Below are 23988 nucleotides of genomic sequence, written 5' to 3'. Positions count from 1 at the left end.
ATGGCTTTCCACAGGGTTAGGGTTGGGAACAGTAAGTGCTTCCTGAACTGAAATTTCAGCCTTCATGACATAGGAAAACAGCCGAGTGAACAGCTATTTTGGTGGAGGAGGGTCAAGATATTAACCAATATGCATGAAATTTCATATATAGCTATATAATCCCTAGTATGGTAAGATAAGACCTTCGGAGCAGGCATTTTCGGGGGGAAAATTCAAAATAAAATTTCAATTTCCCCCCAAAAAAATTTTCAGAAAAAAATTGTTCCTTGATAATTTGTCACCCCCTCCATTATGGAACCTGGGGAGGACCTCCCCCGCCCCCTTGCTACGCCCCTGCTCATTGTCCCTTCCCTGGCTTTTTGTTAGAAAAATGAAGGCAGGAGCAACGCATTAGCTGGGTTATTGAAAATGGGAGCCAGCCTGTCCCTTTTGCGTTGCTGTTAATGGTTTGGTAACCTTAAAAAATGGTCGTATAAAAGAAACCTGAAGACGGGTTTTTGTGACTCTGGGACTGAGATGGTGTGTGTTTGTTATGGGCGTTGCCAGGATTCATGTTGGGGTTGGGTGGCTCCCACCTGTCGGCCTCTGTCTGGCAGATTCAGAATGAAATGTCTGAACAGTTGTTTTAGATACTTAATTTTGACCCCAGGTGCTCAGAAAAAGCTGTCAAAATATTTCTACAATTTCTGCTTTTAGTTAAGTATTTTTATTTATTTACTTCATTTAGGGAGCTGCAGCTGCCCTACCTGCCCTCTGGCTATGCCCATTTTGTGTGTGTGTGTGTGTGTGTGTGTGTGTGTGTGTGTGTGTCCACCCTTCCCTTTCTGGCAAGATTGCAGCTTTTGAAGTATTTTTTCCTCTACAGGGAAGGGGCAGGTATGTTGAGATGCTCCAGGGTAAACTTCAGCTAGCCATCGCTACTAGCTGCATTGTCAATGTTCCCTTCCACTGTTGAACTGTAGTTTGTGAATGGTACCAGGAACTGTAGCTCTGTGGGGGTAAACTAGAGTTCACAGGATTCTTGCAGGGAGCCATGTGCTTTAAGTTTGCAGTTTGGATGGGACCAGATTCGTTTTTTCTGTCACTTGAAATGGAACAAGCATTTGTTCAATTTGAATATCCTTAGATGCATCAAAAAGAGCTGAAAATAACACGATTGCCTTCAGACATCAAAGTGACCACTTGACTCCATAACATTTTTCCATTTCAAATGCTGGCTTAAAAACGGATCTGTAATTAGTTCTTAAATGAGCCTTAAAAAAGAAAAGGTGTTTTGTTAAGGATTGCAGAATGGGATTCTAGGTGACCTAGAGGGCAGAATGTCCAGGAAGGATTACCTTCCCTGGGGGGAGCCCAGGGCACCTCTCCACAACACCCAGAACCCCAGTTCAGCACCCGTAAAAATGGGGGATCAAGAGTCAGAAGCTCAAAATGAATCTGCCCTTGATCATGTGGAGCTCAGCATCCACATCTTCCATTTATCTAAATACCACTTTCCCACAAAATTGTGATCACAGCATATCAAGGGAATAACAATAACAGTTCAAAAATCACTCTGTACAACATTTCAGGAAAGAATGTAAATACAGGCGATACTCAAAAAATTAGAATATCGTGGAAAAGTTTATTTATTTCAGGAATTCAACTTAAAAGGTGAAACTAACATATGAGATAGACTCATGACATGCAAAGCGAGAGATGTCAACCCTTTATTTATCATAATTGTGATGATTGTGGCGTACAGCTGATGAAAACCCCAAATTCACAATCTCAGAAAATTAGAATATTAAATGAAATCATCAAAACAAGGATTGCAAATAGAACAACCTCTGAAAAGTAGAGGCATGCATATGTACTCAGTACTTGGTTTGGGCCCCTTTTGCATCAATTACTGCCTCAATGCGGCATGGCATGGATGCTATCAGCCTGTGGCACTGCTGAGGTGTTATGGAAGACCAGGATGCTTCAATAGCGGCCTTCAGCTCTTCTGCATTGCTCGGTCTCATGTCTCTCATCTTTCTCTTGGCAATGCCCCATAGATTCTCTATGGGGTTCAGGTCAGGCGAGTTTGCTGGCCAATCAAGCACAGTAATCCCATGGGCATTGAACCAGGTTTTGGTACTTTTGGCAGTGTGGGCAGGTGCCAAGTCCTGCTGAAAATGAAGTCAGCATCCCCATAAAACTTGTCTGCAGAAGGAGGCATGAAGTGCTCCAAAATCTCCTGGTAGACGGGTGCGTTGACCCTGGACTTAATGAAGCACAGTGGACCAACACCAGCAGATGACATGGCTCCCCAAATCAAGACAGACTGTGGAAACTTCACGCATCTGGCATTGTGTGCCTCCCCATTCTTCCTCCAGACTCTGGGTCCTTGGTTTCCAAATGAGATGCAAAAGTTGCTCTCATCAGAGAAGAGGACTTGGGACCACTGAGCAACAGACCAGTTCTTTTTTTTCCTTTAGCCCAGGTAAGACGCTTCTGACATTGTTTCTTGATCAGGAGTGGCTTGACAAGAGGAATACGACATCTGAAGCCCATCTCCAGGATCCGTCTGTGTGTGGTGGCTCTGGATGCACTAACTCCAGCCTCAGTCCACGCCTTGTGAAAGTCCCCAACATGTTTGAATGGTCCTTTCCTGACAATCTTCTCCAGGCTGTGGTCATCCCTGCTGCTTGAGCACCTTTTTCTTCCACATTTTCCCCTTCCGCATAACGTTCCATTAATGTGCTTTGATGCAGCACTTTGGGAACACCCAACTTCTTCTACAATTACCTTTTGAGGCTTTCCCTCCTTATGGAGGGTCTCAAAGATGGTTTTCTGCACAGCTGTCAGGTCAGCAGCCTTTCCCATGATTGTGATTCCTACTGACCCAGACTGGGAGACCATTTAAAGGCTCAGGAACCCTTTGCAGGTGTTATGGATTGAGTAGCTACTGCATCTTTTCACAATATTCTAATTTTCTGAGATTGTGAATTTGGGGTTTTCATCAGCTGTACGCCACAATCATCACAATTATGACAAATAAAGGCTTGACATCTCTCGCTGTGCATGTCATGAGTCTATCTCATATGTTAGTTTCACCTTTTAAGTTGAATTCCTGAAATAAATAAACTTTTCAATGATACTCTAATTTTTTGAGTATCACCTGTAAGCTAACCTAATTTTAATGCCTTACAAGTAAGCAGGAGAGAGAACAATGCCAAACCCAGGAATAAAATGGTAATGTGCAGAACTGGAGGTGGGGATGGCGAGTCAGTGTTCCGAAAGGCATTCCTCAGTTGACTTGCATGAGCTGGATGGTGGCTACGCTTGGCATTTGTGGCATCTCAGCTCTCACCTGGGTTTCCTCTCTGTCACTTCCCCAACTCTCACCTGGGGAGGTTAATGCTGCCATTCCCCTTCAAGCCCCACATCTACCCACTGTTTCCTTTTTAAGAACCTAAGAACAGACTGCTGCATCAAGGCCAAATGCCCACCTAGTCTAGGTTGATGGCCACCACTGCTTCTTGTGGGAGCAAGTGCCACAGGTTAACTATGTGCTTTGTTACACAAAATCTGTCGTGCACAAACTCTACTCCTTGTGACACTCCTGTAAGGTAGGCCAGTATCTCCGTGGATTACTCCCCTCTTAAGGTGACATACATGGTTCTCCTCTTCCCCATTCCATCCTCAGAACAACCCTGTGGGGTAGGTTAGCCTAAGAGATGGTGACTGACTCCAAGGTCACTCAGGGAGCTTCATGGCTGAGTGGGGATTTGAACCCTGGTTTCCCAGGTCACAGTCCAACACTCTTGTAACCATTATGCTGCACTGGCTCTCAATTCACAAGCCACCCACTCACCCCCTTCTCCTTAGCACTGCTTTTTATCTGCACCAGGTTATTTCAATTAGAAAATGCTCATTTCCTGCCAAGCCTTGCAAGCAAACATGTTTGAAGTTCACAACAGACGTACATACATGCAACTGGGGGCAGGAGGGGGGTGGGTCAGGCTATTTTTCTCAAATGAGAAATGAAAAAGACGGAGAGAGAAAGAGAGGGAGGAATGAACCGGGAGCCAGAGCTCAATGACCCTTCCAGAATGACTCTTCCCTGATTCCTGAGATTTATGTAGTCAGTTCTGGAAAGTAAACGATCACCTAAGTGTAATTACTCTGCAGAGATCTTCTGGAATGGGCCTATTCTGAGACAGGCAGCCATTGTGTTCATTATGGCAACATGCAATTATGGTCTTCAGCAAATGGAGGTCCCACCAGCCAGGGCCGTCTTAAGCACATCCAGTGCTGTGGCGCAACGATCCCCCCGGTGCCCCGGGTGGTGGTGGGGCGGTGGGCACCGGAGGCGCAGAGGAGGTCCCTTGGGAACCTCTCGAAGCCCAAACGAGCCACAAGAAATGGGCACTTACTGGAAAGTGGTCGGCTCGCAGCCCGCCCAGGAGGGGGGAGTAGCAGGAGCAGCAGCGCCGCTGCCACCAATGCGCGAGGGAGAGGAGGTGGAGCGGTGGAGCCATAGGGCTTAGTGGTTGGCGGGGTGCCCCTGAGAGGCCGGTGCTGTGGTGCAACGCGCCACTAAGCCCTATGGGAAGGACGCCTCTGCCACCAGCATCCCTGCAGCAAGAATGAAATGCAGAACACTCCTTTCCCTGGACCAATCCAGACCTTATTCACACAGCTGCTAGGCTCAGGGCGACAATGGGATTTTTTAACCTGTGGCAGTTCTGTAATTACCGAATCTGTGCATCTATTTTCCACGGACGGTCCTGGAGTTACAAAAACCATTTGGGCTTCTGATTCAATACTGGGATGTACATGGGTGCAACCCATTGCCCCTCTATGGCCTCTTCATGGCTGCTGCTACCAGTCTTGCGTAGCTTGGGGCGGCTTCTGCAGAGTGGGCAAGGAGGAGGAGAGGGTGCTGCTGCAAAGCCTTGTATGACGTGGAGGCAGAGGGCAGGGCCACCCTGGGTGGGAAGAAAGGGGTGCAAGGAGTCTTTAATTTTTTTTAAAAAAAAATGCTTTGTGCATCCGTGCCTAATCTTGCCCCTTTCTAAAATTTATTTATTTGTTTGTGTTTATCCTCTTGTAAATCTGCAAAGTATAACATAAAATTTACTTGGGATTAAGGGGTTTTCTCAGGACAGTGGAGGAGGGTATGTGTGCTCTGTTCTGTTGGTCTAGTGGTGAAGGAGATGCTCCGCTGGGGTGCTGGTAACAAAAATGGGGGGTGGAGTGGGGGAGTCAAGGAGGGCCAGTTGGTGTGTGTGTGAGAAACCTCCCTATTTTCATCTGAGGAATGTTTGAGGGTTACGTTTGTGACTAGAGATGGGTGAATTTGTGGAAGCAAGAACAACTCCACAGAGGAGGGTGAGGTAAGCATGCAGCTCAACAGCTGGGTCCCAATTTCTCCACACTGGCCTTAGCCCTGGTTAGAATCCCCAGACATACAGTGAAGCCAAAGTTCAGCTTGCCCAGTTAAGCCCAAAAGGCACATAGAGGGAAATGTCAGCCAGCCTGGCTTGTTGCCGTTTGGCAAGCGTAGAAGCAGGGAAACAACCCTAACAATGACACACAATAGCCATGGTTTGCAAGCCCACTTCAGCGCACAATGTCACTTCCTAGTTCACAGGAAGCAACAGTTTAGGTGTTCAGGTATAACATGCTTACATTCACATCTGCAGAGAGCCTAAGAGAGAGAGAGAGAGAGAGCACTATGCCTTCTGCACAGCATGCCAACTGTATTACCACCAACTGCCATTGGGACGGAGATACAGAACAATGAAGGCGAGAACGAGGCGTCTCAAGAACAGTTTCTTTCCTAGAGCAATTTTGGCCTTAAATGGAAACTCTGGACTCTGAAGTCATCTTATTTTATTTGTTACACTGTCCTGTACTGTACTGTGTTTATTAGTATTTTTAAATTATGTGGAGTGCCTTATTTGAGTTGATATAGCAACCGAGGAATTTCGTTTTTCCCCTAAGGGGACAATGACAATAAAAATTTATTCTATTTTATTCTATTTTTTAAAATTGATTTTCAGCAACACATACACATACACCTACGTACATACGAAAAACAAACAAACACTAATACACTTACATAACCAAAATGTCTTGATTAAATATAAGTTAAGATATTTGCAAATAATAATTTCCTAGCCATTCCTTTCATAACAGAAAGAGGGCTAGTTATATATTAATATATTTATATTAGACTTCCTAATCTCATCTCTCCATTAAACCAATTCAAATAAGTTTAAACCATAGAAGAAGAAAAAATATGACACTGACTTCGACCTATTGCGTTATTTCATTCATATAATTTCACATATTGCTTTACCGCCATATTAAATCAGATTCAGACAAGGGTTATTCCAACACAAGGACCGTGTTGTTGTTACACCGCTTTTTAAAATAATACAGAAAACTATTCCATTCCTCAATAAATCTATTCCTCAGTTTATCTTTAATTTTTTTTGAAAGGTCAGCCAACTCAATATATTCTAAGATTTTATAAAGCCGTTCTTTTTTGCTAGGTGTTCCTTCACTCTTCCAATGTGACACCCCTAAGATTCTTGCAGCTGAGGAGGCATATATTAAAATAAAATCCTCATCTTGTTGGGTTTATCGGGGGTTGTTATGCCCAAAAGGTATGCTTCTGCTGATTTGGGAAATCTAATTTTAAGGATCGTTTCAAGTTCTGAGTGTATATCATTCCAAAATATTTCTATTTTGTTACATTCCCACCAGACATGGTACATACTCCCCACCTCCCCACATCTCCAACAAGCGTTACTTACATTTTTATACATTCGTGAAAGTTTGTATGGAGTAATGTACCATCTGTAGAACATTTTTTATTAAATTTTCTCTAATTGAGTTACACATGGTGAAGTTCCAGCTTTTGTTCAATAGGTTTCCCCACCTCGTTAACAGAATATTATGGCCTATATCCCGCACCCAGTGAGTTATTGTGGGTTTAACCTGCTCTTGTATCACCGTCCAGTCTAATAATAACCGGTAGGCCTTCAAAAGTGTATTTACCTTTGAATTTACCACCTCAAGTTCAAATATTTAAGGTTCTTTCCCAAATCCTTCCTTTTTATCCATTTTGTATTTTTAAAAAAGCTGGTAATATGTAAACCAATCATTTCCTATATTTTTCAATTGTTCATATGGTTTTAGTTCTAGCTTATCGTTTTTTTCCTCCAATAAGGTGGGCCACGCCTCATAGCCAAGGCCTCCAATGGGGAATTCCACCATGGTACATGCTGTTCCATCAGATGTTTATGTTTAAGCCAAACTTTCAATAAGGAACCTCTAATAACATGGTTTGAGAAATCCTTGTGCACTTTATATTTTTCATAGTTTAAATAAGCGTGCCAGCCAAATCTTAGATTATAACCTGCTAAATCTAATAATTCCGGGTTGTCCAATCGACACCACTCTGCAAGCCAAGAGAGGCAGGCAGCATCGTAATACAGTATTGTATCTGGCATGGCCTGTCCTCCTCTAGCTTGAATTTCAATCATGTAAACATGTTTTATTCGGAGGTGCTGCCCTTGCCATATATACCTCAAAATGTATTTCTGCCATTCTCTCAATCTCTCACCCCCCCCCCCAAAGTATTGGTATTGTTTGGAATAAAAACAAAAGCTTTAGAAGTATCGTCATCTTTACAGTGGCAATCCTCCCCAATAGAGACAGTTTAAGGTTGTTCCATTTTTCCATGTTACCTTTAATTATTCCATACTGGGACATAGTTGTCCTGGAATAAGTTTAACTATTCTATTCTATTCTTATTGCTCCAAAAGGAGCCCACTTCAAAAGAGTTTCTGGATTTGCAAATCCATCCTCATATAACTAGATAATGTCTAGTGCATATAGATAGATCAGCTTTATGAGACACACACACACACACACACACAGAGAGAGAGAGACAGACAGACAGAGAGAGAGAGAGAGAGAGAGACACTCCAATAGGGTAAGAGTTTTCACAAATTTGCATACTGAAATACGGTAACTGCTTTTGGAGAAGGGGCATGCAAAGCCACATCATTTAAGTGAAGCTCATACAGACTGAGAAAAGCCAGGAGTGGAAGAGAGGAAATTGCTTTAAATCAGGTCAGGCCATTTGGCCACCCAACCTGAGGTTGTTTCATTCAACTGCTAGTGACCACTAAAGGTCTTGCACAAAAAATGTGTGCTTTTGGTTGCATTGCAGGGGGTTGGACTAGATGGCCCTTGGGGTCCCTTCCAGGTCTATGATTCTATGTTTATGTGATGGAGAAGAACATAGTCAGGATTTTGTTAGTAATATAGAATTCTCTCTTGGACATTCAGTAAGTACCAGAAATATGAAACATGCATTGAGCCTGATTTCCCTGTTCATGGTGTTGCTGCCCTCCAGTGTGTAGCTGTGGAGTCCAAAATCAAGGTGCAAGGCTTTCCGCAGGGCAGGAGCTGCTTTAGCTCTGCTTCAGGTGCCAGTCTGGAGGTGATTAACCTACCCAAGCATTTGCCCCACCTTTGGTACAAGCAAGCAATAACTGCAGAGTGCATTGTCTAGTTGTAGATAGATGGTACCCCTTCAATCATACACCTGCTTCTAGTGTTGGGATTTTTCTACCATTGCTTTATGTATACTGTGTAACACTTAAACATTTGGGGGAGCACTGGAGCCCCTCTGTGTTTAAGAGAGGCATATCCTGCTTCTCTACAGAAACCTGGAATTGAACAAGGTCAGTAAAGATGCATAACAAACTAAGGACTTATCCTCACTTGCCTTTCCTCTGCACTTTCCAGGCATCATACGCAATTTAAAGCTCCATGTCCAAGTGTCCTTTTGTTGTTGTTGTTCCAGAGCTTTAAAGCTCAATAGGAGCAAATCACAATCCTGGAAAATCTCAATTGATGTTTGCTCCAATTCAGCCTTAGAGAGCGGGTTTTTGCTGGTAAAGCTTGGGGCAAAATGTGTACGTTTTGAGCTATAAAAAGCCTCAAAACAGTGTAGCACTTGAAAACAATGGTGTCCAGCAGCGCTTCCACTTCACAGTTTATTAGCTTACCAGCAGTGTTCAGCAAAGTTTTGCAAACTTCTTTTGCGCAGCGGTGTGTGTGAATTCTTGCCAGCAAATAAAGTCCACAGAGTCCAGCTTGTTCTAAGCAAGCAAGCTTTATTTACAAGCATAAATCACGGAGACATTCCCAGAGAGACAGAAGACATTTTCCCTCTCCGGTCAAAACCGAAACCAGAATGAACAGAAAAACAAAAGTGTCACATTACACACAGGCTTCTGCATACAGCAATACCCAGATGTGTGAAATGTCTTCCCTGTGGGCAGTACGCATCTCTTGAGCTTGTTAACTCTGTAAGCTCCAAACCTCACACAAAAACTCTTGCCCTCCCGCCCTCTCCTTTCTCACTATTTGAGTTGATTATTCTTGTTTAAGTCTCTAGAAGCACCAAATTAGAATAATAGAATCAAAGAATTGTAGAGTTGGAAGGGACTCTTGAGAGTCATGTAGTCCAACCCCCTGCAATGCAGGAATCTCAGCTAAAGCATCCATGACAGATGGCCACCCAACCTCCAAGGAAGGAGAGTCCACCACCTCTCATGGGAGACTGTTCCACTGCCAAACAGCCCTTACTGTCAGAAAGTTTTTCTGAATGCACAATCTCCTTTCTTGTAGCTGGAAGCCATTGGTTCGAGTCCTGACTTCCAGAGCAGGAGAAAACATATTAAAGGTGCTCAGTTCTTCCCTGAGACCTTGGAGACTGAATTGAACTGAAGGGGAGGATAATTGCAGTTCATAGCTTGCTCCTAGCAGATGATGTTGGTTGCTTGGACTTCTTTCCTGGCTCATAGCATTTGTGTCTGCTTGCTGCTTCCCCAGCACATCTCTGCAAAAGCGGCAGATATGGATGCCCTCCTGGAAAAATAGGAATGATTAACCTGTAACATTTCGCTACAGAGAAATGAGATTTTTGGAGAGGAGGTTAAGTGAAAAGAAGATGCAGAACCTGGAGTTGTCGTGGTTATTGGCTTCTCCCAGGCATGTATGCATTATAGATATATATGTGATTTCAAAGTGGATGCTAATGATGCTTTTGGTCGCTTTCCTCCTTCCCCATTTAGTAGTGTGTGGCAGTTTTCAGGTCTTTTAGTTTGCCGCATAATTTAGTTTTCTGCTCTTAATTATTTCAGGCCCATAAGTTATTCTCTTGATAGCAGAGAAGGAAGGAGCAGGCTCCCCCCCCCTTCCAAACTGCCTCAACCTGCTTGCGGCAATTGCTGTACACTGTGGCCATTTAGGGCTTGTTCCTCTTCTGCCAAGGGATTAATTTTAACAACTTCCTGAAGTGCTCCTTTTTCGCAAGTGTTCCTTTTCCCTTGATGGCTTTAGGAACTGTGTTATGTATTTATGTGCAAAATTAAAATATATACAGATTGGAAATGCGCTCTTTTTGTGGTTGGAAATGTTCAGAATCTATTGGGTGCTTACATGGCCCTCTTTGTGTTATTTGAGAATCTTATGATTTTATCAGCAAATGTTAACTTAATCCCACCCCCTCCCCCACGAGGCAGAGAACTGTAGAAATTAATATCTTTCACTGTTTTGTTCAGTGATAGAACATCTGCCCTGCATGTAGAAGCTCCCAGGTTCATTCTCTGGAAGAGCTGCTCCCTGAAGCCCTGGTTTGCTGCTGCCAGTCAATGGAATTAAAACTGAGCTGGATAGACCGATGACTTGTGCTGGCTGGCTGTTATGGTAATGGTAATCCAAAACATCAGGTTGGCCAGGGCTGTTCTTGAGTGTTCAAAGTACTCCATACATTGTCTCAGAAACCATTATGACAGTGCTGTAAGAGGCCCCCAGTTCCATGTTTTTATTCACTTGGATAACAAAGGCTTGTAGAGTGGCTGGGGAGACCCGGCCAGATGGGCGGGGTATAAATAATAAATTATTATTATTATTATTATTATTATTATTATTATTGTATCTTCAGGGCAAAGTGCTTCACATGTATTTAGGTTCTTGTGATAAGCTAAGAGGAGGTGTTCCTGCAGAAGGTCATCTGGCAAGTTTCTAGGAGAGGTAGCATCTGGACGCAGGGCTTCCCAAATTACGACTCTTGTGCTACACTAGCCCAGCTGTGGCATGTGTTGAGTCCCCCAAACTCCACTTGGCAGAACCACGTGCCTGGTACATGTGGTGCTTCCACATTTATTCGTTTTGTTGCATTTATATCCCATCTTTTTCTCCAAGGAGCTTAAGGTAGAGTGCACAGTTCCCCACTTCTTCATTAATCCCCACAACAACCTTGTGAGGTAGGTTAAACCGAAGAGGCAGGGACTGGCCCAAGGCCACCCAGTGAGTTTCATGGCTGAGTGGGGATTTGAACCCTGATCTCCTGGGTCCCTAGTCTGGTGCTCTAACCACTATACCACACTGGGTTGTATGGGTGAACGTTGATCCAGTCCCTGTTGTATGCGGCACCTACCCCACTTGTTTTTCTGCACGTGTTGGGATTGAAGCCCATCACAGGTTCCAAACTAGTGACCAGAGGGAGAAACACCTGGAGGAAAGCTGCAGGCAGATGAAGTACAGAGTGATCCTCACTGGCCTGGCAAGGCAGCATGAGGACTACTGGAGGGGAGGGTGTCAAATGTTGTCACGGGCCTCAAAATAGAAAAGAAAAAGGTCTTGAGGGCTGCAGTTGGACTGCCCTTGGGTGTGTTGGACTGCCCTGTTCTAAATTATTCCATCTTTAGTTCTGGCTAGAAGTTATGGGTGTGTATGTGTATGTGTGTGTGTGTGTGTGTGTGTGTGTGTGGTGATCCTGAGACCACCTGCCTGTGAAAGAGGTGCTCACAGCCCTAACACTCTCTCCTCTCGACCGCACAGGGGCCCTGCCTGGTGCTATGGTGGATTTGCTTAAGATCAAGAGACTTCCTTTGCTTGTGCTGGGGTAGAGATACATGGTACCCGTGGCATCATCCTTTTCCTGGCCATTGCAACCTCAACCCGGCACAGCTTGACTAAGACACACTACATTTGGGCCTGGAGGCAGGAGGGTGTCACACAGGATAAGGGATAACAGATGCCCTAAGCCTGATCATCCTTGTGTTCTGTTTTTTTATATCCTATTCAGCATTGTTGGTATACAATTTATCTCTTTTTAATTAGGTTCTTAAAAACAGATAGCCCAGAACTTGACCTGCGTGTTGTCATTCCCTGCCAGCCATTACCTCTTTCTTTTTCTTCACCACTGTGGGCATGAAAAAACTTTCTGCATCAGACGCCCAATGTGTTTATTGCATTGCGGATATATGAGCGTTCCAGTAAAATAAAATTTGACACAGGAAAATCTAATTGTCTAATAATTCTCTCATGCTTTATATATATATATATATATATATATATATATATATATATATATATATAAAGTGTGATCCCATGGTATACCTCTGCCTGTCACCGAACACATCCTTGCTAGGCTGCTGCTCGATCTGGTCTTTTGGGGGGGGGGAAACTGTTATTGTTTGAGATTTGTAAAGAAATGGTTTGAAGCTGCCAAATTCCACACAATGCAATGCTTCCCCCCTCTTTGCCTTTCTCCCCCACCCCCAATTTTCTGGGGATGCTCTTGTCACAGACTCTTCTTGGATGCTTTTTTGAACTCTTGCTGAGATGCGAAGTTCAACTTTGTACCCTGCTTTTCTGGAACAAGTTGGGCTGTGCAGTAGCTGAATCTAGACCTTTGAAGGTCCCTTGCTGGAGATGGGAGCCAGAAACTCTGGGCAAATGTGAATCAAGAGCCCAACAGGGTGGCATGCAGGATGTGCTGTTCCATTGACCAGACAGAAATGTTGTCTGCAAGTGTGTTTATACCAGGCCTAGCAGACCTAAAGCCTTAACGCTGTTTTGTCTGTCACAGGGCCTGCTCCTTTCTGTGGAGGAATTCCAGCCTGCATATGGTGTCAGGTAGCTGGCCAGGATGAGCACCTTTTAACAGGACATTTGCTCTATACAGCTGCTTGGCTCATGAGTTGTGGTTGCATCTCTTGAGAGCCAGTGTGGTGTAGTGGATAAGAGCGGTAGACTCGTAATCTGGGGAACCAGGTTCACTTCCCCGCTCCTCCACATGCAGCTGCTGGGTGACCTTGGGCTAGTCACACTTCTCTGAAGTCTCTCAGCCCCACTCACCTCACAGAGTATTTGTTGTGGGGGAGGAAGGGAAAGGAGAATGTTAGCCGCTTTGAGAGTCCTTCGGGTAGTGATAAAGCAGGATATCAAATCCAAACTTTTTTTTTTTTTTTTTATAAAGAATTTATTGGTATTTTCCATAACAAAGAATACCGTCACCCACCCACATTTATACAAAACAAAAACAAACATAACCACGATTCTTCTTCTTTTTTACACACATAAAGAAAAAAAAGTTTCTAGTTTCGAATCTTTACAGTTGACTTCCCCTGCCTTCTCTCCTTCGGTTCCAAATCCAGATTCTACTTTAATAACTTCATCTCTCAAAAAATTGAATTCATTTTAAAAAAAATTCAAATCTAAACAATCATCTTAATCCATAACCAAACTTTTCTTCTTCTTCTTCCTTCGGGTAGTGAAAAGCGGGATATCAAATCCAAACTCCTCCTCCTCCTCCTCCTCCTCCTCCTCTTCTTCTGCTGCTGTGGCAGGCAGTCACAAGCCATGGGGATGTTGCCTTGGGGCAAGAGGTTGTGCTCAGTGGTACTTCTGCTCTGTCCAGCTTTGCTCATCTTTGTTAAGGCTTTGATTAATAAGTACAGGCTGGTTGGTGTTTGGTCTGTGAAAACAGCAGCAGAAAGAGATCAAAATGGGCACACTTTCCCCCAAGTGTTGTATTAGTAGAACTGAGGGTGGGTTCCTTTCTCAGAATTGAGGGTGGGTTGCCAATGGCATAGTTGCAAATAAGGAGGTGTTTGGGAGACTGACAAGAGCAATCATGAGATACAGTGGCTTCAGAGCCGTCTCATCCATTGGGGCTGGTGGCGCGGCGCACCAGGGCGCAATGGCCTGGAGGGCGCCTCCGCCCTCCAGCCCCGCTGGCAGCGCCTGCCGGCAGCGCCCTCCGACTGCCCAGCAGAGCAAGGGAGCTGGCCAGCCACGCCACGCCCTCCAGCTGCCCAGCGCAGCGCGAGCTGCCTGGCTGCGCTGCGCCATTTGGCTGCCCCGCGGAGCGCGGGAGCGCGAGCCGGCCACCCTCGCCTCCCTTCCCGGAAGCGCTGGAAGGGCAGAGCACAGGAGCGCGGCAGAGTGCGGGAGCAGAGCTGGCCAGCCGCGCCGCACCCTCCAGCTGCCCAGCGCAGCGCGAGCTGCCTGGCTGCGCTGCGCCATCCGGCTGCCCCGCGGAGCGCGGGAGCGCGAGCCGGCCACCCTCGTCTCCCTTCCCGGAAGCGCTGGAAGGGCGCGCAGAGCCCCATGCCGCTCCAGCACCACGCCCCTCATCCCCCGCTCGTCCACCCCCCTCCCAAGGGGCGGCAAGCGCGGGAGGGAGGCGGCGGAGAGGCGGCATTGTGGGGGCGCCGGAGGGATAGCCGCGCCAGGGCGGCTGATCTTCTTAAGACGGCTCTGAGTGGCTTTGATATGCCTTCCTTTCCCCTCCCCACCAACCACCTGAAAACAGTTCAGAAGATAAAGCAATCTTTAGGCTAAGCACCATCAAGCAAATAAATTATCTTAGCGCGCGCACACACACACACACACACACACACACAGGTTTTATCTCCAGAGAGCTCTCAGAGTTGAATTAAAATGATTGGGTGTGTTGCATGCTCAGGCAGACTTGATGCTCTGCAGGGCTTATTCCACTCTCCACCTGAGGCTAGTGATTGGCAGCTATGCAGCAGAACAATAGTTGCACCTGAACACCTCCCCAGGGGTGACCAGATGCATCTAACTGCCCTCTTTGTCAGTGAGCATATTTCTGCAGCAGCCTTGCATGGAAGTGGCAGGGTGAACTTAGTGTGATTTAGCACAAACGATTGGCTCCCAAATGTATTTACTAGTCGGCTTGCCCTCGTGAGTGGCTGTTTGCCATTTGCGGCACATCAAGTGGTCTGGAAAACTGAGATGGGCAAGTGAGAAAATCCTACCAGTTAAACAAACTCTTCATTTGGGAGGCAATTTTTACTTGCATCAGGCAAGAAGCTGTTTAGAAGACGGGAGATGTCAGTTCTGCTCTTCTGCTGGAAGAGGAGTCCTGCTAGGCCAGCCCCAAGTCCTACCAAATCCTGCATCCCTCAGCAGCACACCAGGTATCTTGGAGGAGATGCTGCAGCTTCTGGAAGCCTGCATTGTGGAGGGTGCTGGACAAGGGGATTCCGAGAATCCTTTCCAACTGTGGACATTGAGAAGGCCGGCACAAAAGAACAGAGCAGAAAGAGTGAGGGAGATGTCACACTTTGCTGTGAGATGTAGCCTTTTCGGTTTAGTCAAATGTCCCTGGGTCCAGCCCAGCAGGCCTTTCTTCTTTCTTCTGGGTTCAATTCCCCACTCAACCAAGAAGCTCCTTGGGTGAACTTGGGGGCAAGTCTCTGCCTGTCTCAGCTTAGCCTACCTCACAGGGTTGTTGTGGGAGGGTTAAATGAGGGGGGGGAGAGACACATGTATGCCACCTTGAGCTCCTTGGAGGAAAAGGTGGGATACCAAGGCAATCAATCAATCAATCAATCAATCATAATTAATTAATCACTGATTCCCACAGTCCTGGCTCAGGAAGGGACAATGTCATTTTCACATTCTGTTTCCCTGCAACAGCACAGTCCAGCTCAGTCCTGTACTTCTTCACCTCCCTCCCTCTTGCTCTGAAACCTAATTTCCTGACTTTGCAGCTGTTCTGGTCTGCTTCCGCTGCATTTACCGTAAGTTCCTTAAAAAATCTGGCTTTTTCAATGCAATGGGGAATCATGCTAGAAGAGTTGTATGGGTGGTGAAGTGTTCCTGGGGGGCCAGCACCTGGCTGCTGGCAGGGGCCAGCCAAATATATGAAGCCTGAGGGGCTGCGTACAGTCGGACACACACCTCCCATTTCCCTTGAATAAATGGAGCCCCCATGACCCTGACCAGGCATAAAGGTAAAGGGACCCCTGACCATTAGGTCTAGTCGCAGATGACTCTGGGGTTCCGGTGCTCATCTTGCTTTACTGGCCGAGGGAGCTGGCGTACAGCTTCCGGGTCATGTGGCCAGCATGACTAAGCCGCTTCTGGCGAACCAGAGCAGCGCACGGAAACACCGTTTACCTTCCTGCCAAAGTGGTACCTATTTATCTACTTGTACTTTGATATGCTTTTGAACTGCTAGGTTGGCAGGAGCTGGGACCGAGCAACGGGAGCTTACCCTGTCAAGGGGATTCGAACCGCCAACCTTCTGATCGAGAAGCCCTAGGCTCTGTGGTTTAACCCACAGCACCACCTGTGTCCTCATGACCAGGCATAGTGTACCTCAATACCACTTGCTGTCAAAGCCCATAGATTTGCCTCTTTCTTGCTATGCTTTGAGGACATGTCTTCCATCCTCCTGTGTTACTATCTTTTAGCATGATGCACAGGGACCATGCTGTTAGAAGGACTTCCTGCCCTCGCTGAGGCTTTCTGTGGTGATAGAACGGTGTCTGATTGCCTTCTATATATCTGTCTATAGCGGAGAAAGTGGGCTTGCCAGCCAACAGTGCCCTGTGCAGCTGGAGCATCTGCTCCCACCAGGGGTGTTTAATATTTCCCTTTGTGTTTTTGTTTTCAATGGGATTTTTATCGAGTGGAAGAACAAGCGGTGCTTGTCTGGCATTCCTTTGCAATTTGCCCTTATAAAAATGGATCAAGCAAGAGTGGAAGATTTAATTTGTGCACTAGAGATGACGTATTGGAGGGCAAGTGGCAAGGGCCTTGTGTTCCTTGTTCAGGGCACCATTTGTTCAAGGCAGGTCAAAAGCACCAAAGGGGGTCTGTTCTCCTCCTGTTCTCACGGTGGCCATGTTGAGAGGCCCACAAGGAGGACCTGAAAGCAAAAGCAGGACTCTCCCCTCTTGCAGCTTCTGGCAACTGCTGCTCAATAAGCATTACTGCCACCAACCATGGATCCAGTTACCGGAAGGTAGCAGTGTTGGTCTGCCATAGTCAAAACAAAAAAAATAAAATAAAAAAATTCCTTCCAGTAGCACCTTAGAGACCAACTAAGTTTGTTCTTGGTATGAGCTTTCGTGTGCATGCACACTTCTTCAGATACACTGAAATAGAAGTCACCAGACCCTTAAATATAGTGAGAGAGTGAGGAGGGGTATTACTCAGAAGGGTGGTGGGATGGGTGATTGGCTGATGGGTGTGGAAAACCTGTTGACTGTTAACGACAGAAATTAGTCTTACAGGAAAAAGCAAGGGGTGAGATGGCTAAAGATAGCTTTGTCATGTATAATGAGATAAGAATCCAATGTCTTTGTTCAGACCAGGTCTCTCCATGGTTTTAAGTTTGGTAATTAGTTGCAAATCAGCAACTTCTCTTTCCAGTCTATTTTTGAAATTCCTTTGTAGTAAGACAGCTACTTTGAGATCTTGTATAGAATGTCCTGGGAGACTGAAGTGTTCAAATATATAAAAGGATGTCATATAGAAGAGGGAGAAAGGTTGTTTTCTGTTGCTCCAGAGCAGTGTTCCCCAACCTTGGGCCTCCAGCTGTTCTTGGACTACAGCTCCCATCATCCCTAGCTAGCAAGGCCAGTGCTCAGGGATGATGGGAGTTATAGGCCAAAAACAGCTGGAGGCCCAAGGTTGGGGAACACTGCTCCAGAGAAGCAGACACGGGGCAATGGATTCAAGCTACAAGAAAGAAGATTCCACCTAAACATTAGGAAGAACTTCCTGACAGTAAGAGCTGTTGGACAGTGGGATTTGCTGCCAAGGAGTGTGGTGGAGTCTCCTTCTTTGGAGGTCTTGAAGCGGCGGCTTGACAGCCATCTGTCAGGGATGCTTTGATGGTGTTTCCTGCTTGGCAGGGGGTTGGACTGGATGGCCCTTGGGGTCTCTTCCAACTCTAGGATTCTATGATTCTCCTACTGGTTTCTCTGTCTTGTGATTCCTGATATCAGATTTATGTCCATTTATCCTTTGGCGTAGGGTTTGGCCAATATAGAGAGCGGAAGGGCACTGTTGGCATTTGATGGCATACACAATGTTAGAAGATGAGCAATTAAATAATCCTGAGATCATAGAATCATAGAGTTGGAAGAGACCACAAGGGCCATCCAGTCCAACCCCCTTGATGTTGTTGGGGCCAGTAATGGTGTTGTCCGGGTTTATGTGGCAGCAAACCACTTAAAACCATGGAGGGACCTGGTCCGAACAAAGACATTGGATTCTTATCTCATTATACATGACAAAGCTATCTTTAGCCATCTCACCCCTTGCTTTTTCCTGTAAGACCAATTGCAGTCGTTATGAGTCCACACCTATCAGCCAATCACCCATTCCCACCCTCCTTCTGAGTCATACCCCTCCCCACTCTCTCACTATATATAAGGGTCTGGCGACTTCTGTTTCAGTGTATCTAAAGAAGTGTGCATGCACACAAAAGCTCATACCAAGAACAAACTTAGTTGGTCTCTAAGGTGCTACTGGAAGGATTTTTTTTCTTTAATTTTTTGTTTTCCTTTGACCAACCATGGAGGCAGGGTATGGCCATCAGCTTGATACAAATATAATCCTCCCCTTTTGTTGCTAAAATGGATGGTTCCAGGGCCTGGTCTTGTGGGTACATGAGGTCATTCCCTTTCTAAAGCAAAGCAGCTCTCAGTCTGGCCCAGATCTTCTCAGGAGGTCACTGGGGAAGATGCTGTGTAGGCAGACAGGAGTCCCATATTTGGAGAAAGGTGGGATGTAAATAAATCACACCTGACCTTGCCTTTGCCAACATGGTGACCTCTAGCTCTTTTGGACGACAACTCCTGCCAGCCCCAACCAGCATAACCAATGCAGATGTGGTCCAAAATAGATGGAGGGGGAGGGGCTCCAGGTTGATGGAAATGCATCAAAATTATACCTGTGAGTTTTTAGAAAAAAGAAAACCTCACAGTAGGGCAGCTGTGAAGGGGTTCCTGCTCCAACCCCTTTTTCTCTGGGGTCCAGATGCAATGTGCAGCTTGATTGGTGGAAAGAGAGGAAACAGCACAAATATTCCAACCACAGACCAGAGCTCTCCAGTATTCCTTTACCAAAGCACCCTGAGTCTCTGAATATCCTAGTCCCTGCCTGTTTGAGGACCTGCTCTGTGCTAATGGGATTCTCCCTGATGTTCTGCCCACAGGATCAGATTTGCAGGTATGCATCCCTAGAGGCCTGACATGCTGCTCCCGGAAAATGGAGGAGAAATACCAAGCCATGGCCCGTTCCAACATGGAGCAGCTCCTGCAGTCGGCCAGCATGGAGCTGAAGTTCCTCATCACCCAGAATGCAGCGACATTCCAAGGTAGGTGGCAGCGTTGCGTGGTGGGTCTTCCAAGCAAGTGGAGCTTCTGCTGGGAAGTCCTGAGGTGGGAAGGCCACTAGCTGGGGTTAGCCAGGCGTGTCAGGCTAGGTATTTTCAGAGGGTCAGGGAGTAAGTCTCCCATTCTTCTTCCTGAGTTAATGAAACATAGCTAAACTGCAAATGAGAGCTGCATGTGCCCAGTGAGCTGCTCAGAAGTTGAGCTTCAGATTGGCACAGTTCATTTTGGGATGTCCCGGTGGAGATCCAATTTGTTGCTGTAGTGCAGAAAACCTGCCTCACATAACACTCATGTTGCAATCAGCGGTCTGCTGGTCCCTACAGTATTCATAGTCCATTAATAGATCATCTCACTACAGTAAGAATTTCTTAGGCAACATGTTGAGAAAACACTACTAAGCAGCGAACAATCACTTTTTTAAAAGTATGTTTAGAACTTAGTAAAATGAATAATTCCTTTTCAGCCTGGCCTTTGGCTTGATTTTAACTATCTATGGCCTTTTAGAGTGGGATATGGGTTTTTTAAATTTTGTTTCCAAAAACGTTGTGTGTGTGTGTGTGTGTGTGTGTGTGTGGATAGTTAATGATCATCAGCCCTGGATGGATCAGCCCTGGATGGATAGTTAATGATCATCAGCCCTGAACAGTGATCTTAACAGCTGTACAGATGTCTTTGAGCAGTGCACCTACATCTACCCACAAACATGTCAATAAGAATTATTTATGTTTTAAACAGCAACAGATTGGTAGTTATAAACATCTATTTGAAAACTGAGGTTTGTGTTGATACTGTATTCATGCAATGCTGCTGCAGAAAGGTTGAAACGTAGACAAACCAAACCATGAACCCCCAGGCCACGACAATAGTGGAGGAGTTTCATGATAGGAGTTCTTCAGGTAAGCAGCCTTTGGAAGTTTTCCTGCCTGAAGTGTTAACAAGTTTTTAGTGGTGGAAACTAGGGCTAAAGCAGGTGTTACAACTTCATTCTCCCAGATAAAAAGCCTGGGATTGTCAGAAGGGGGAAGTTGCAAGTTGTGGCTCTTTCTCCATCTGCATGTAGCAGGGCGAGATAGTGGTGACTCCCCTCTTCTGGGTCATTTATTTGGGGTCTTGGCAGTCCATCCCCATGGGGTTTTTATAATAGAATCTAAACAACATAAGGACAAATCTAGTAAGAAACCGCACAGCACTATGAAAAGCCTTTTCCTTAGAAATAGCCAGTTCTGTGAAGCCTTCCAGAATTAAAAAAAAAACAGTCTTTACCTGCTGACAGGAGGACAACAAAGAGGGAGGCCAGTCTTACTTCTCAGGAAAGGAAATTGCAAGGCCTGGGAGCAGCCGTTAAGAAGGCCATCCTCTCTCATGTGTCACAGTAACCCTTTTTGTTACTGTGCTTAGAGAATGATGAATAGCTTCACTGTCAGGTCCCCTGAACTGGTCAAGGGTTTTGCTGGTTTCTCATTCGCTGTCTATGCTACACTTCAGTTGCAAATGCAAGTGGGGGAAGTATGCAACTTTGCTAAGAAATATCCTGACCAGAACTGCTGGGAAGAAATAATCTGATAGCTCAGAGCTTTTTTCAAACAAACAAACAAACAAACAAACAAACAAACAAACAAACAAACAATAGAATTGTAGAGTTGGAAGGGACAAGGAGGATCATCTAGTCCAACCCCCTGCAATGCAGGAATTTAACCTTTTATTTCCACACCCTTGATACCTGGGGCTGCTCAGTCGGATTGCAAGGGGTTCCAGGGCCAAGATGAATAGGAAGGGAGACAGTGGGCATCCTTGTTTTGTGCCTCTTTGGATTGCTATGATATTGGAGTCCATATTTTTAATTTTGCTGAGACCACTTGGGGAGGGGCTGGGGGCTCCGCATGGCCTCCCTGGTTGTCACACTGGGCACTCCTGGTTCTCCCCCAATTGTGGCAGTGTTGGTGTGAGTACCAGTTGGTGTTGATGGTCCCCAAGAGCACAGTTGGTGTTGATGGGTCCCCAGGAGCTCTGCATTGCTGTGGCGCTTGCCATCTTGCCTTGCATTTTTTCTGTTGACTGAAAAGACATCTGAGAGAAACACCAAGCTGCTATAAATAAAAAAGTCTCCTGCGCCCGTGTTGTCATGCTTCATCCATCCCTTCTTATAAGGCCTTAATTTGCAAAGGCCGATGTGTCATCTATACTAGATTCTTGTGGGGGAAATGAGATATGCCAACAGAATTTACAGAAGGGCGAGATTTCTGTTCTTTATTAATTATCATCATCTTCATCATTAATTAATTATTATCATCATGACTCAGTGAGCAACCTGGCTGCCGATTTCCGCACTAGCTGAAGTTTCCAGACCATCTTCTGAGCAAGCCCTAACTCATTGCAGTAATCTAGCCTAGAAGTTACCAGAGCATGAACGACAGTAATTCTGCTATCCTTTTCCAGATAGGGGCCACCTGCCATCTATCCAGTCTCAGGATCTGCCTGATAACAGGGCCTCAGTCTTACCTGAATAGGGGTGCTGCTGGGCCACCAGCCAAAGTGGGTGGAAGGAAGGCACTCCACACCACCAAGGCCAGCTGTCTGAGGATCAAGCAGCAGCAATGGCTCTAGACGTATACCCAAATTACATACCTGCTTCTTGAAAGGGGGTGTAACCCAATCAAGAGCAGGCCACCTCCCACCCATCTGGTCTAGGGAACTACCCACTAACAGTGCCTCCATCTTATCTGGATTGAGCTTCAGTCTGTTGGCTCTCCTCCAGTCCATTGCCAAGGCAAGACACTGGTCCAGCACTTCCACTGCCTCACCTGCAGAGGTAAAGGAGCTGTGTGTCATCAGCATATTGCTGACAACGTACCCTAAACCTCTGGATAAGCCCACTCAGAAGCTTCATGTAGATGTTAAACAGCATAGGGCAGAACTTTCCAAACTGGGTGTCACAACACATGAGTGTGTCGGCTGCAGTGTTTAGGTGTGTTGTGTGAAAGCTCCCCATGCTCCTGCTGGGGCTGGAAAGGTTTAGTTTAACCTCTGGTTTGCTAGTAAAACCGAATTACTGCGTCAAGAAATGATGCATGTCTAAAAAGGGTGTCACTAATGTGAAAAGTTTGGAAAGCTCTGGCATAGGGGATAAAATTGAACCATGAGGAACCCCACATTGGAGGCTCAACAAGGCCAAAGAATCACCCTCTGGAAACATCCATCCAAGTAGGACTGGAACCAGTGCAAAGCAGTGCCACCCACCCGCAACTCAGACAGCCGCTCCAGAAGGATACCATGCTCAATGGTATCAAAAGCCATTGAGAGGTCTAGGAGAATTAACAAGGACACATTCCCCTGTCTCTCTCCTGTCAGAAGTTGCGTGTGTAGACCTTTAACCTCCCCCTTAAATAAATTCAGACAAGACTCAAATTTTTGGTTTGGTTTTTGGCAGAATTTAGGCCACAACTTTATTGATTACAGCAAGTGAGTGGTTGCATAGGCTCTGGTTCGACTAGCTCCCTGCACCATGGCAGGTAGCACTGACCCAGGGCACCAGCATAGGTCAGCCTAGGGTGAACACCCGGAACAGCGGAAAGTGGAGTCATACTAGTCCATCATCCAGATGTCCCCCTGGACTCAGGCACGGGCACAACCCTCTCTTAGGGTTTACCAAACCATTGAGTCCCTGGATTCCTTTAACGGAATACCCTTCACATAGGGATGGCTAGAGCGTTCTGCCACCCCTATCACCTGAACCAGAGCCTATCCGCCACATGAGTGCGAGCGCTCTCCGCCAACCGCTCACTCCTGCTCCTGTAACCAATCCCTTAACCCCGCTGACACGGAGGTCAGCCACAAATCATTCCCAGTCACAGACAGATGAACGTCAACAAGCCTGTAAAAGGACGCATTGCGAGAGGTAATGCCCTGGTGGCGGATGACCACCCCACCCAAGCCCAGAACCTTCTTGGCCACTGCGCTCTGGACCTGCCTCCTGGCCCTCTCTGTGGCAGCTGGGCAATTACTCCCCCTCCATTCACGTCACAGCAGAAGTTGTGACCAGAATATTTTGAGTCCAGGAAGAGCTGCATGCAACTCCTCCAACTCTCTCACTAATAAGGGTCTGGTGACTTCTGTTTCAGTGTATCTGCAGAAGTGTGCATGCACACGAAAGCTCATACCAAGAACAAACTTACTGTAGTTGGTCTCTAAGGTGCTACTGGAAGGATTTTTATTTTTTTTGACTATGGCAGACCAACATGGCTACCTACCTGTAACCAGAATTTATTAGATTATGAAGATTTGAGACCTTCAGGCCATGTATAACAGGAATAATACACACAAATAAGGGCTGGGGAAGAAATGGTGGTTTTACATATGCTTCTCTGTCCATTTGCCATAGAGGGGTTTTCACAATACTCATTTTGTTTTCAAGAGTCTGTATTGTTCTCCTTTTTAGGAGTCAGGGGAACCAGGTGGGTTGTCGCAGTGTAACATA

General features: G+C 46.0%; 1 protein-coding gene across 1 annotated transcript in view; it reads left to right on the top strand.

Annotated features, from left to right (window-relative positions):
• Window positions 1–23988, top strand: part of GPC3 (glypican 3) — a 227290-nt gene that overhangs the window by 5135 nt on the left and 198167 nt on the right. Inside the window, exon 2 of the mRNA XM_033137608.1 lies at window positions 19334–19495. Within this exon, the coding sequence (XP_032993499.1) occupies window positions 19334–19495 (162 nt within the window). The remainder of the gene's footprint in view (window positions 1–19333; window positions 19496–23988) is intronic.

The sequence above is a fragment of the Lacerta agilis genome, chromosome Z, assembly GCF_009819535.1.
Source record: "Lacerta agilis isolate rLacAgi1 chromosome Z, rLacAgi1.pri, whole genome shotgun sequence".
NCBI lineage: Eukaryota > Metazoa > Chordata > Lepidosauria > Squamata > Lacertidae > Lacerta > Lacerta agilis.
Note: the sequence above shows the minus strand (reverse complement) of the source record. Positions and strands in the feature narration are given on the sequence as shown.